The sequence below is a fragment of the Sceloporus occidentalis genome, unplaced genomic scaffold, assembly GCF_023333645.1.
Source record: "Sceloporus occidentalis isolate IW3139 unplaced genomic scaffold, rSceOcc1.0.p SCAF_3, whole genome shotgun sequence".
Classification (NCBI taxonomy): Eukaryota; Metazoa; Chordata; class Lepidosauria; order Squamata; family Phrynosomatidae; genus Sceloporus; species Sceloporus occidentalis.
The window spans coordinates 189,535,800-189,548,152 of NW_028316983.1; the positions used below are offsets into that span (position 1 = coordinate 189,535,800).

At 39.0% G+C, this 12,353-nt stretch overlaps 1 protein-coding gene across 6 annotated transcripts in view; it reads right to left on the minus strand.

The window, feature by feature from the left end:
- Nucleotides 1-12,353, minus strand: part of LOC149317258 (oxysterol-binding protein-related protein 1-like) — a 103,280-nt gene that overhangs the window by 49,688 nt on the left and 41,239 nt on the right. For all 6 annotated transcript variants that reach the window (XM_089517193.1, XM_089517190.1, XM_089517192.1 and 3 more), the window contains 2 exons: nt 4,168-4,249; nt 401-507 (listed from right to left, as the gene is read on the minus strand). In XM_089517193.1, the coding sequence (XP_089373319.1) occupies nt 401-507; nt 4,168-4,249 (189 nt within the window). The remainder of the gene's footprint in view (nt 1-400; nt 508-4,167; nt 4,250-12,353) is intronic.

Below are 12,353 nucleotides of genomic sequence, written 5' to 3' on the forward strand. Positions count from 1 at the left end.
GCTGATGAGAAGAAAATCAATTCATTTGAAATGTGGTGCTGGAGAATTCTGTGAATACAGCGGACTACTAAAAAGATCAATAAATGGATTCTGGGAAAAATCAAGCCTGAACTCTTCCTAGAAGCCAAGATGACTAAACTGAGACTGTCATATTTTTGATATATCATAAGATGAAAGGACTCACTAGAAAAGACAATAATGCTTGGTAAGGTAGAAAAAAGTAGGAAAAGAGGAAGACAACATTCCAGGTGGATAGCCTCAACCAGGAAAGATACATCTCTGAGTCTCCAAGACCTAAGCAGGGCTGTTGATGATGGGGTGACCTGAAGGTCTCTCATTCATGGGGTGCCATAAGTCAAAGTCAACTTGATGGCATTTAACAACAAATACGAATACCTACCCCTTCTTGTTTAGAGAAGAGTTTGAGACAGTTACTAAGGGCTTCACAAGTTTTTCTTGAAGTTTCAGATACTTCTTCACCTTTCTTGAGAAATGAAGCTGGTACTCCTTTTAAAAAATGAAAAGCAGAAGTGTATCTGTTACTAATTTTCTCCACTAAATAGTTAAACTGTTTCACAGATGTAAAACCCATATGTAAAACTGGTTTTATCCACGATGCTTCTAAAATATCACCGAGGATGTGTTTGATACCTGTGACACGAGAAAAAGAAATTCCTAATTTAATGAGGCTACTCCATGTATATGATATGGGCATGCATCAGGTAATAAAGTTTCTGACAATGAAGCTCATTTTTACGAAGCTTTTCTACATCCTGCACCACTCCTTGTCTTTCTTGTCCTCTCTCAAGATGATTTTTTTTAGTATCATCAGTTTTGGGAGGATGTTGAAGGTGGGTTAGAGAAATGCAGACCTTCAGTCTTACAGCAGCAATACAATAAGAGCTTAACTGCCCAACTGTCATCTTCTGGCCTGGGAAGGAGTGAAAGGACAGGTCCAACACTATTGGGCCTGAAGAGGAAGAGCCCTCCCCTCCCTCCTTTCAACTGTCATCTTCTGGCCTTAGAGGGAGCGAAAGGACAGGCCCAACACCATCGGGCCCAGCCTCAATTAAGAAAAAGAGCCCTCCCTCCAGTCCATCTGCCTTGGTCCAGGCTTCAGAGGGAGAGAAGAATGCTGGACCTGATCCCCTCCCCCCCTCACCATTCCCTTCTCCTTTTGTGTCGTGTCTTTTTAGATTGTAAGCCTGAGGGCAGGGAACTGTCTATTATCCCCTCTGTTGTAAGCCGCCCGGATTCCCAGTGGTTGGGCAGCATATAAATAAATCCTATTATTATTATTATTATTACGGTGGGGAAGAGCATGATTCGCCTCTAGCTGATCCTAGAGTAGCCATAAAGTCTGCCTACAACAGGCATGATAAGTAGCAGCTCCCTCCAGAATCCCTTAGAGTGAATGGGTGACTAACATAAATAAATAAATAAGTAAAGGAAAAAAAAAAAAAAAGCAGGAGCAGCAAAGAATCTGTGGAGAGTGTTGGCCTGCATACTGGGTGCCCTCAAAATGGCTTATTCCTGCCTACCTACAAAGTAAGGAGTGGGACAGACCACAGTCAGGATGTTCCCCCCTCCCTCCACAAGGAAACAAGCCTACCTGACTACCTACTCCTGGCATGTTAAAAAAACAAACACATAGATATATTTGGCTAACTGGAATAGAGACTGGTGAAAAATTGAACCTGATGAAAGGGGGAAAAAACCCTGGATACATTTTGGAAGAAACCTCCAAGCGGTCTCTAGACAATTTTACTTATGCAAGGCTTACTTGACCTGGGTATTTCATTTTACTTGTGCATATTGTTAATTTTGGGATAGTAAGTTTTCTGGACTATGTTGAACTGTTCTCCCCCCGCCCCCCATGGTGCACAAACCTATCCTTATTCTTTCCATGTTATTCTTGTCTTCAGTACCAAATATTCCATTAAAGAAGTCATGCCCATGAGTATCTTTACTTTGTTAAAACAAGGTAACAGACACCTGCAAAGAGTTCTATTATCAGTCAGTCTAAACTGGGCAAAGGTGGCTGCCATCTGCTCAGAAATGATCAAACCATTTCAAGACAATGCTGTTGACAGAACCCCTAACTAAACCACAGGAGTCCTGTTGGTGAGATTAAAATAGGGAAAACCCAAAATAGTTTAATTCAGCCTTTCTCAACCTCCATACCTTTGGGGAACTCTTGAAATATGGTAATTTTCAGGTCTCAGAGAACCCCTGTATAAATATTATTTTACCTACAGCTAAAAAACAAGTCCCCTCCATTACAACCTATTGTAGAACTCTTAGTGACCTCATATGGTACCATAGAGTTCCAGAGAACCATTGTTGAGAAATCCTGGTTTACTTTTATTACACAAGGCTACATCTGCACTGCAGAAATAATGCAGTTTGACATAGCTTTAACTGCCATGGTTCAATGCTATGGAATCCTGGGATTTGTAGTTTGTTCTGGCACCAGAGCTCTCTGACAGAAGCTAAACATTTCACAAAACTACAAATCCCAGAATTCCACAGCACTGAACCATGGCAGTTAAAGCAGTGTCAAATTGCATTATTTCTGCAATACAGATGAAGCCACAAAACTTATTAACTGCATGAGGCACTGTACAATCCCAGGTTTGTGCCTTTGAAACAGTACTAAATGAACTACTGTATTTTCTGGCATATAAGACTACTTTTTAACCCAGGAAAAGTTTCTCAAAAGTCGGGGGTCGTCTTATAGGGCTGAAACTTCCGAGCCGGACTGGAGAATCTGCGGTCGCTGCATATGGTGGGGGGAGCTCAAAAATGGCCGCAGCCGCATGCCCTCCATACGTGGTGACCGTATGAAAGCAGCAAAGGTGGCACTGTACAAGTACGGTAGAAGAAAATCTTGGAGACAGAGAGGCTGGGCAGGCAGGGAGAGCTGACCAATCCAAGCAGGCTTTGTATACCACAAGTTTTCCTGCTAAGTACCTGCATGTCATAAGCATTTGAATTAAAATTACTATATTGAAATCAAATCTGATGTTTTTTTTATTTCTATTTGGTGTGTATTGGAAGAGGGGTGGTCTTAAACAGCGAAATATCTCAAACTCTATATTTTAACTGGAAAAGTTGGGGGTTGTCTTATACGTCCAGTCGTCTTATACGCCGGAAAATACGGTACAATATTCTAGAAAAGACTATCAACAGTTTCCATAGGGATCTGTCTGTCAATATGGTATCTCAAAATCCATTTCAAAACCAAGATTTCCCCAGACACACCTTGATTAGGATGCTAGGTCTGTAAATCAGATGGTTATGACAGGCAAGCATCTATAATATGGTTAACTCTTATTCATTTGCAAATGTCGCACAAAAGTCTTAAGAAGACCATAAAAATTGGAAGTGAACATTGCAGAGCTATAGGCAAATTAAAGCAGGTAAATTTTTACTACTTTTGTATGATGGAATACTATTCTAAGAGCAGTACAACGGGTATGGGGCCTAAATCCAGTTGTTATTTCAAACCTACTGAATCAATAAAACTTACACGATTGTTGGCTAACTGAGTTCCCAGTGGGCCTGCTCAAGTAAGATCTATTGTATGTAGACCCTGGTACAGTATTTTGGAAAGTGGAGTCTTGATTGATACAATCTACAAGGTTTCTGCCCTGTCTTTACTTCCTATAATATATTAGACACAGTGTTGATCAGTAAAGTTTTATCACAGTAAAGCACACAGTGGCTATGAAATTCTTGACACTTTTGCTGCTACAATTCACAAAGCTAATATATTTATATTTTCATGCTAATATTGTCTATTCTGCCCTTTCCCCATCTTTGCCTTAGCTGTAGGCAACTAAGTGGCATTTAATTTGAATTTTTGCCTAAGGTTAAATTGCAATAGAATGTACTGGTTTTACTACATGGAACTACTGGAATTCTGAAGAATAAAACATAAAGAGCTATTCTATTCTTCAGCATCCCAGTAGTTACATGTAGCGTAACCAGTACATTTTATTGCAATGCAGCTAACTCTGGTAAGCAGAGTAGAGAAATTTAGGCAAAATAGAAGTGCACTTGCATATACTGGGAAATGTTAAATGTAGGTTTATTTGTTTATTTAGCCTATTGGAATAATAAATCTACAAAGCATATTTCAAAGCATGATTTTTAATAAGTTACCTTGAGTTGTGTCATGTGACTTAATCATGGAGAGGAAACCAGAAATCTCTTTATCTAGTCTTTGCTGGCATGACTGTGCAATCTGGAATAAAAATTAAATTAAATTAAAAAGCTATTTAGCATGCTATGCAAAATGCTGCACCTTTAGGATTCATTTTTTTTAATTGTGTAGATTTTTCCAGCTGAAGACACGTTCTTATTTAAGAGGTCCTTCATTGTAATAAAATTTAGTACCATGAACAGGTAAGCCATGAGAAATTTGTAATTTCATTTTCCTTGTCTTTATAGATTTTTTTTTTTTTAAAAAAATCAGTTATGGGGCAACTGTGTTTCCCAATGGGGTAAGCAGCAGCTTTAGGGTTTAAATCAAAATTAGGAGAGTTCCTTCCCTCATTCCACTGTCCTGTTCCCAGCTAAATCTCCAGCTTGGTTGTTTGTTTAAACCAGTGGTAGACACCTCTCAGAAATTAAGGGGTCACACACTGGCTGGACCATATCCCCCCCCCCCCCCGTCACTTTCCTACCGACAACACAAAACTTTCTTTAAAAAGCCAGTCTGTAACTCAGTTTCTCCAGTGTCTCCTGGGGGGTTGTGGGGCAATTTCACAAAATCCTGGGAACTCTTTAGACTATTTTAGGCCCAGGAGAAGCCTTTTTTCAACAGGAAGTGACCTGAAGGCTAATTTCCAGGCCACCTCTTATTACAGAAGAAGTTTCTCCTGGGCCCCAGGAGGAGTTGTTTGGCATTTTGGAGCAATTTCCCTCCCACCAAAATTAGTTACAAATTTTTTAGGAGAGGAATATGATAGGGAACCTGGAGAAACAAAACCAAACAGGCTCCTGGTTTAAAAAGTCAGGCGATCAGTTCATGTATTTCTGATCTTTTATTATTTGGGCCCTCTCTACATACAAAAACACAAGCAGTGTACATTATAAATCAGTATCTGTAAGAGAAATTCTTGCAATGTTTCAAAATAAAGGTCTATATGGTTTTATTTGTAAAAGGCTAATACAGAAATATATACAAAAGCTGTGGTAACTGCAATTTTTATTTTGGATAGCCTATGTTTTGCTACAATGCACCTGCCTTGCCTCTTCTTTTCTTCTTTCTTTTTTTTCATGGCCCTTTAAAACTTTTATTTAAAACCTCTCGATTGGACTTCTGTAATGCGCTGTATATGGGGCTACCCTTGTGCCAAGTTCAGAAACTTCAACTTGTACAAAATATGGCAGCCAGGTTAATTACAGGTACTCGTCGTACCGATCACATAACACCGGTTTTGAAATCCCTTCACTGGCTGCCAATTAGTTTCCGGGCAAGGTACAAGGTGTTGGTGATTACCTTCAAAGCCCTACATGGCTTGGGTCCAGAATACTTAAGAGACCGCCTACTTCCATACTGTCCGTCCCGCACTCTAAGGTCCTCGGGGAAGAATCTACTTCAGCCAATAAAATCTAGGCTAACTTCAGTCACCCAGAGGGCCTTTTCCATCACAGCTCCGAAGCTATGGAATGACCTGCCGAAGGAGATCCGTGACATTTCTACTCTTACAGCCTTTAAGAAGGCTCTTAAAACGGATCTCTTCCGGCAAGCCTTCCCTACCTAGTTCTACTCCCCATTTACTGTGACTTATGTCACTCTGTCCACCAATTCTTCTCTTAAATTTAATGAGAAGAATTACATTAAAATTAATTAAAATAAAATCCTTGCCTCAAGAAGAAGAGCCCTCCCTCCATGACATCATCATCAGACCTGGGAGGGAGTGAAAAAGAGAGGCCCAACTTCCATCAGGCCTAACTGTGAATGTACTCACTTCGCTCTCTGTAATTTTATTGTATTTTATTTATTTATTGTATTTTATTTTATTATCTTTATTTTTACTGTTGTAACCCACCTGGATTCCTTGTGATTGGGCGGGCTATAAATAAATAAATAAATAATAATAATAATAATAATAATAATAATTATTATTATTATTATTATTATTTTTCTGGTCCCAAAGAGCTAAAGCAGGTGAAGGGACTTTTTAGTTCACTTGCTCAGAAATATATGAAGGCTTTCCAATTTCCTTTCCAATTTTAAAACCTGTATACCATTTTGGATGTATTATAAGTTGACAGAAGAAAGATGTTATATCCTACATGTATCTTTTGAGTCATATGTGCTTCTAGGAGTTCAATGAAGTATCACTTCACACACTTACCTGGGGAGCAAACCCCAATGGATTCAATTTTCAAGTAGGCATAATTAGAACTGCATTGTTATTAGGTAACACATTAAGCCTAATGTCATAGTGATCACCCACAACCATTTTAAAATAAAAGCTGTTGTATTTTCCATTTTCACTTTTATTTATTCTCTTGGAAATCATTTCACACTGAGAAAATAAAAAGGACAGATGACATTAATTTCTGAAAGAAGGTTTCTGCTGCCAAAAGCATCTTCTAGTTTTGACAGGAACAATAGTTTTGAGGTGACCCAGCTAATACTCTAGTTTCAGAGCATGAATTTTTTAGGCTCTAGTGAACCAAGATACACTCAGCAGTGTTAAACACAAGTGGCCATGAAATAAGCAATATGCTGGATTCAGGTGACAAGTCAACTATACAGATGAGATAAATATTAAAAGTATTAAAGCATATTTTATTTGGTGTACCCTTCTCTTAGTTATCTTAACTGACTGAGCTTGTGAGTAAGGCAGGCCTCATGAAATAGCAGCTTTTCTTATTTATCAAAGACTATTTTCCAGCACCATTTTATTCATGGCAACATCAATTCACCATTACTTATGGTCATCTTCACCTCGTCATCCTAGACAGGGTGGCTGTCCAGATGTTATTAGACTGCACCTCCCCACATTCTTCACCATCGACTATACTGGCTAAGGCTGCTGGATCTTGAAGTCCAAGAACATCTGGAGGGATGCTTGATTCCTGCATTTTAGCAAGCATGGCATATACTACAGTCTATAGCTGACAGGTATCCTCTCTCCAGCTAATCAAAAATACAGCAAAACAAAAACCTGTGTGACTTGACAGGAAGCAGAAAAATAGGTGCCATTTGTTTGTCCTCTGGAGCCTTGCTCTGGGTTCAATGTAATTTTATCTCATTGTAATCTCTGCATGAGAACAGTGCCCAACATTTTTGTTTCATCCCCCCCTTCTGAAACCTGTTTCGGCCTTGCTAGTGAAAAAATGAAAAAATCCAACCAACAGTTGACAAAACAAGAAGACAAAATACTCATAGTTTCAAGTTAAAACATATGGTAATCTTTGTTAGTATGTAGAGCTGACTGAGCTCATAGATGAAATTGGAATTACAAGAGGAGGGAACACTGATGAAAATTTTCCTGGTTTTAAAAATCCTCATTTTCCTCTTGATATGAGTTTCTATCTAATCTGCTGTAACAGGTTTTTGTTTTTTGCTCCCAGATTTGCCATTTGTTTTAAAAAGCAAGTACAGCGCGCCCATGTCATACACGGGCATGCTTTACGTGGACTTGAGCTTACGCGCGCAAGCCACGGGGTTTGCGCGGGGCGGCGCGTCCCATTCAATCAAATGGGTGCGTGCGCCCGTTGCACCACCGCACACAAGCCCCATTGTTTCCAATGGGGTTTGAGCATAGGAGGAATTCGCCTTACGCGGAGAGGTCCGGAACGGATCCCCCACGTAAGGAGAGGGCAGACTGTATACCTTAATATAAAACAATTCTTAGAATCTAGAAAAAATACAGAATTGAGTTCTGAATGATCCAACTATTCCTAGGATTAAAGTAATAGGGAGGGTTATACCAGGATGGGAATTATCCAGCAGTCAGAGGTCTTCATTAACCCTTCATTGGTGTAATATGTAACTCTGAAATACCCTATTTTACAGTTTTCTTGACAAGATTTATTCTGAGGAGATTTGACACCACTGCCTTTCTATTAAGCGGAGAATGTGTGACTTGCCCTAGGTGGCTTTCCTAGCTGAGTAAGGATTTGAACCCTGGTCTTCCAGAATCCAAAACTCAGACCAACTTAGCTTTGTTTTTTAGAATTTACTGCAGGGTAGCTATATTTATATGTTTGCAGTAAAAAGAAACAGATAATCTTGAGACACCTTAAAGAGGAACAAATTTGTTATGGTATAAACAGAATCAGTACATGAACTGTTATCTCAAGCTCAGGGAAGGGGGGAGATATGGTGGGGGAGGTGAGAAAGAAAAGCAATGTATGAAGTACAGACAGTGGCAATCATGTTACTTGGCACAGACTGTTCAGAATACAACTGGAACCAATAGGAAATATTCTGCCATTGCATAATACATGGAATGTCTTGTCTTTTTCTTCTTCTTCTTTTTAAAAAAGCCTTTAATCTGATTCAAGAGAGGAGGCATTCTAATGTAACAAGTGTGCTCCCTCTCCTGGGTAAAAGCAGTAAAACACTTAAATACTGTATAACTTCCCCCCACCTTCTTTCTGTTCTATTAAATGCAAAATATAACTGTGTGTTAAAAAAAAGTAAGTGTCAAACAGCAGTTGTCAAAATAATACCTGTTTACTAGCTGTATAAAGTAAGCTGCTCTATTTCCCTTTCTTCAAAATCTTAGAAGCTCAAATAAGTCAGTAAGTTCAAATGATTTTAGGTCAGTAAGTAATGCTTTGTTTGGTTTTGGACAAAAAAGTTCATGTTCTCTTATTGAGTTAATGTAAGGGCTTGTAAGGAAACTCAAGTTTCACATAAGCTATTTCTCCACAGTAGCCGATTCTAGAAGCTATAAAAAGCCGTAACACACACAAAAAAATCTGATGTATTTCCTATTTTTGTTTTGTTGTTAAGTGCCTTTGCGTCGATCTCAACCCATGGCGACCCTATTGATGAGACGTCTCCAAGCCCTGCTGTCCTCTACTGCTCTGCCCAACTCCTGCAAACTCATATTCATGGTCTCTTTAATAAAGTCCATCCATCTAGCATGTGACCGTCCTCTCTTTCTACTTCCTTCTATCTTTCCTAACTTTATTGCTTTTTCCAACGATTCATGCCTTCTCATGATGTGTCCGACGTACGACAGTCTAAGTTTTGTCATCTTGGCTTCTAGGGATATTACTGGCTTGATCTGCTCCAGGACCCATTGGTTTGTCCTTTTAGCTGTCTATGGAATCCTCAGCACTCTTCTCCAGCACCACATCTCAAATGAGTTGATTTTCCTCTTATCTTCTTTCTTAACTGTCCAACTCTCACATCCATAACATGGTAATAGGGAATACAATGGCTTCTATGATTCTAACTGTGAAGACACACCCAACTAAAGGTGGTGGCAGGTTTGGGTGTGCAACGCCGGTACCCTGGTGAGATCAGAAGCTGAATGTAAAGTTCAAAAAAGGGGGAAGTTTAATTTAAAGAACAAAAATAAAGAGTTTTTTCCTCCCCAGCTCTAAATAACGTGAAATAAAAGATACTTTACAGACTTTCAGCAATCTTCAGGGTGTCATCTTTCTAGGTCTGATCTTGGTTTGATCTCCTCTCTCAATGGAGCTGGTGCAGGGTCTTTCAGCTCCTGAATTCTTTGACTTGATGTAGGTAACTAATTTTGCTGACTTGTTTCTGGTAACTAAATCGGCTAACTAGTACCTGGTAACTGATTTGGATAACGTTCTTGGTAACTGAAATGGCTAACGTGTAAGAAATGCCCTTTCCAGCTGTCTGGTCCTGTTTGCCACCAAAAGACAGCTCTCTACTTGCTCACAGCAAAGACTGCTCCTACTAAAAGCCTCTAGCTAAAGCAGAGCATGCTGGGAAAGGGCAAACCAAACCTGGAAAAATGCAGGGGATCCTACGGATCCTCCCACAACTAATACAATGAATTTTCCTACACTAAAATATTCTATGGCCTGAACCAACACAAAAGAAAATGCAGGGGGAGATTCAAATAGTCCTGGCAGGACATCACACTAACCTTTGTGCTGAGTTGTATGTCTTTGCATTTTAGGATTTTTTTCTAGTTCTTTCATAGCTACCCTCCCCATTCTTAATCTTCTTCTGATTTCCTGGCTGCAGTCCCCGTTCTGGTCAGTGTTTGATCCCAGATATGAGAAGTCTTTTACTATTTCGATTTCATCATTGTCTAGTTTGAATGTGTGTAAGTTCTCTGTGGTCATTATTTTTGTTTTCTTTATGTTCAACAGTAAGCCTGCCTTTGCACTTTCTTCTTTGATCTTTCTTAGTAGTTGTTCCAAGTCTGTGAGGTTCTCTGCTAGTATTATGGCGTCACCAACATATCTCAGATTATTGATATTTCTTCCTCCTATTTTCACTCCTCCTTCTTCCATGTTCAAGCCTACTTTCTTTACAATGTGTTCTGCATATAAGTTGAACAGGTAGGGTGATAGGATACAGCCTTGTGTGATCCCTTTGCCAATTGGGAAACATTCTGTTTTTCCGTGTTCTGTTCTGACAGTAACCTCTTGTCTTGAGTACAGATTCTCATTAGGACTATCAGATGTTGGCATTCCCTTGTCTTTAAGGGTATTCCTTGGCCTTTCATGATCTATGCAGTCAAAGGCTTTGCTATAGTCTATAAAGCAAATGCTGGTTTTCTTTTGGAACTCCCTGCCGTGCAACGTTAACCATCGTAAATTTGTGATGTGATCCCTAGTGCCTCTTCCTTTCCTGAACCCTGCTTGTGCCTCAGGGATTTCTCTCAACATGTATGGTTGGAGTCTATGTTGTAGAACTTTTGAGGATAATTTTGCTTGCATACGAGATTAGTGCTAGCGTCCTATAGTTGCCACAGTCTCTTGTATCCCCTTTTTTGTGGATGGGGATGTATATTGATCTTTTCCAATCTGTTGGTCATAAGTTTTCCACATCTGTTGACATATGTTGGTTAGCACTAGAGTTGACTCTGTCAATGTGGATTGAAACATTTCTATTAGAATATCATCTGGAGACTTGTTTTTTTGCCATTTCTTTTATTGCAGCGTCCACCTCAGTTTTTAGAATCTGTGGTTCATATTCATATAGATCTTCATTCCATGTGTCCTTCATGTTGTCATCTCTTTTATGTAATTTTTCTGTGTATTGCATCCAATGTCTTTTTATTCCTTCCAGTCTTGAATTGTTTGTTATTTTTATTGTCATAGAGCATCCCGGTCCTTGGTTTGACTTTTCCTTTGATTTCTTGAATCTTGTGGAATAAATCTCTTGTTCTTCCCTTTTTGTTGTCATCTTCTATTTCTCTGCATTGGTCATTGTAGTAATTTTCCTTATCTTTGCGCACTAATTGTTGTGCTGTTGCATTCATGGTTTTTAGTTTATTCCTATCTCCTTTTTGTTTTGTTTCTCTTCTTTCTTTTACTGCTTGTAGCATTTTATATGTCATCCATGGATTCTTCACTTTCTTTTCATCTGTTGGAAGTGTCTTTGTGCATTCTGCTTTTATTATGTCCCTGGCTTCAAACCAAAGCTCTGTTATACTTAGAACTGCAAATCTGTTTCTTATATTGCCAATAAATTCTGTGGAAATGTTGTTTAAATCATATTTTGGTATGATGACTGGTTTTGTTCGCTTCTTGAGTTTTACTTTTATTTTAGATACAGTGGACCCTTGTTATACGCTGGGGTTTGGTTCCAAGATCCCCCGTGTATAACAAAATCCGTGTATGCTCAAGTTCCATTAAATATAATGACATAGCAAAATAGTGTCCCTTATAAAAAATGGAAGATCAAGGTAAATTTATCTTTTTTTGGAACATTTTCAAACCGTGTATGCTTGAATCCGTGTATAAAAAATCCGTGTATAAGAAGGGCCGACTGTATGAGTAATTTGTGATCTGTGCCACAATCAGTATCTGGTCTAGTCTTGGCCACCAGTATGGAACTTCACCATCTTTTACTTCCAATTATATAATCTACTGTATTTGGTTTTTGTGTTGGCCATTTGGTGATGTCCATATGCATAACCTTTTCTCTGGTTGTATGAAAAATGTGTTTGCAATGAAAGGGTTATTGGCTTCACATCTATCAGACACTCACCTGCTTCATTTCTCTTGTCTAATCCAAATGTGCCTACTGTTTTTGATTCTTCTTTGCTTCCAGTTTTGGTGTTCCAATCTCCAGTGATCTGCTTGACATCTTGTTCTGGTGTGTTGTCAATTTCTTCCTGTACTCCTTCATAGAACCTATCAATTTCTTTCTGTTCTGC